At 35.5% G+C, this 2,635-nt stretch overlaps 1 protein-coding gene across 1 annotated transcript in view; it reads left to right on the forward strand.

Moving 5' to 3' along the window:
• LOC107644805 (putative serine/threonine-protein kinase-like protein CCR3) overlaps positions 1–2,630 on the forward strand; it is a gene marked incomplete at its 3' end in the record, with an annotated part of 3,963 nt that extends 1,333 nt beyond the window's left edge. Inside the window, exon 2 of the mRNA XM_021107674.1 lies at positions 609–2,630. Within this exon, the coding sequence (XP_020963333.1) occupies positions 609–2,630 (2,022 nt within the window). The remainder of the gene's footprint in view (positions 1–608) is intronic.

Genomic DNA, 2,635 nt, shown 5'->3' on the forward strand with positions numbered 1-2,635 from the left:
TATTTTTACTACTTATTAGTATATTGTTATTCATTTATTTTTAGACACTTTACATGTGTTAACTTTAGTGTAAGATAAGAAAATTGACAAGATGTCATATGAAGCGCGGACACTTTGCTGATTTATCGTGTCCGCGTGTCGGACACATTTCGGACACGACATTCATCGACACTCGTCCGACACCGTGTCTTAATAAAAAATAAAAAATTCTTTTTCGGACACGCTTAGACACACCTAAATACCATCACGTGTTCACGTGTCCAATCTTATTTTTAACATATATTCTTAAAATAAATTTAGATATAGTATATATTATTATTTATTAAAAAAAATATTTTAAATACTTGATATAATTAAAATAAGACATTAAAAATAATTAAAAAATTTAATTTATATTTTAATATCAATAAAATATCAAAATATCATCACGATTCATCTAAAAAATACTTTATATTTTGTATGTATGCGTGTTTCCGTGTTATGTAAGATTTTAAAATTCGCGTGTCGACGTGTCCCGTGTCGTGTCCCGTGTCCGTGCCAGTATCCGTGCATCATAGCATTTTATTATATGGTCATAAGTCATAACACTCATGAATTATTCTGGTCAGGTTTGTGCTAGAGAGTCTCAGTCTGGTGTGGTAAGGTGTTGGAGAGGAGGCCGCATTGAAAATGGATTCAAGTTTTATTCACCTGGTAAGGACCTTAGGTTCAAAAGCATCACTTCAGGGTCTGGTTTCTCTTGTGGGGTGTTAATGGATAATGGAAAGGTTCATTGTTGGGGTAACAATATTAGTAGTAAAATTCAAGCACAATTTGATAACATTTCTATGTCAAAGGTGGTTGCTGGAGTGTCACATGTTTGTGGCTTAACAATCTATGATGAGTACTTAATTTGCAAAGGGAACAATGATTCCGGCCAATTGGGTCTTAATTTAAATTCAAGTTCTTATTATTCAGAGTTTTCAGAACTTGCATTGGGAGAAGATTTCACTTGTGGTATTAGAAGAAAAAATGGATTTGTCCTATGTTGGGGTGGTGCTGAAGATACCAAAAAGTTTGATTTGTTTAATAATGTTTCTTTTGAGTCAATTGTAGCTGGTTTGGATTTTGTTTGTGGGGTAACAACTATAAATTTGTCTTTGATTTGTTGGGGTCCTGGTTGGTCTAATAATAATGGTACTAATTATGAGATTCCATTGGGAATTGTTCTTCCTAGTCCATGTGTTAGAGGTGGTTGTGATTCTTCTTGTGCTTCATATCCAAATTCTGACTATTTGTGTCATGGTTCTGGAACTATTTGCTATTCATGTCAGGATAGTCAAATTCCACTAGTCGTGCCATTGATTTTACCACCACCACTATCATCGTCAACACAAGTTTCTAATGTTCATCACAAAAACATGAGGGTGATTTTGGTCATTTTGATTGTTGGATCAATTGGTGCTTTCTCTGGTTTATGCACTATTCTTTATTTCCTTTGGATTGGAGCTAAAAGACTATTCTTGAAGAAGAGAGATGTTGGTAATTCAGAACAACCTCAAAGAAGTGATGATTCTGATGATGATGCCTATATTGAATTGGCTCCAATGTCAGCGAATCGCGCATCGAATGCAGCATTAGGATCACTGAGGAGACATAGGAGTGTTGGTAGTTCATCATCATCAAAGCATAATTTGGATAAGATTGAGAATTTTTCATTACATGAATTAGTCATAGCCACTAACAATTTTTCAAATGATAACAAGATAGGTTCTGGAAGCTTTGGCTCTGTATACAAAGGGAAGCTAGCCGATGATCGCAAAGTTGCCATCAAAAGAGGAGATATTGTTTCTAGCACAAAGAAGAAATTCCAAGAGAAGGAGATTGCATTTGATTCAGAGTTGTCATTGTTATCGCGGCTTCATCACAAGCATCTTGTGAGACTAATAGGTTTCTGCGAGGAGAATGAAGAGAGGCTCTTGGTTTATGAGTACATGAGCAATGGATCAATCCATGAACATTTACATAACAAGAATAATGTTGAGAAAAATAGTAGCATTTTGAATTCTTGGAAGATGAGGATCAAAATTGCATTGGATGCTGCCAGGGGAATTGAGTACATTCACAACTACGCTGTTCCACCAATTATCCATAGAGATATCAAATCGTCAAATATACTATTGGACTCAAATTGGAATGCTAAGGTTTCTGATTTCGGATTGTCCCTTATTTGGCCGGAGATAGAACAAGATTCGACTTCTATAAAGGCGGTTGGCACAGTTGGTTACATAGATCCGGAATACTATGAATTGAATGTGTTAACAACAAAAAGTGATGTGTATGGTTTAGGAGTGGTTATGTTGGAGCTTCTAACAGGAAAAAGAGTTGTTTTCAAATTAGGTGATGAGAGTAGTCTTGTGGGAATCGTAGAATATGCAAGGCCAAGAATAGCAAAAGGGGAATTATGGAGTATTTTGGATTATAGAATTGAAAAACCTAATGTTAATGAGGTTGAGGCTCTTAAGATTATGACTTTCATTACTATGCATTGTGTGAATTTGGAGGGAAAAGAAAGGCCAGAAATGGCTGAAGTTGTTGCCAACTTAGAAAGGGCATTGGCTTTTTTGGAGGGTAGTTCTAGTACCAGCCTATATTG

This window comes from Arachis ipaensis, chromosome B01 (assembly GCF_000816755.2).
Source record: "Arachis ipaensis cultivar K30076 chromosome B01, Araip1.1, whole genome shotgun sequence".
NCBI lineage: Eukaryota > Viridiplantae > Streptophyta > Magnoliopsida > Fabales > Fabaceae > Arachis > Arachis ipaensis.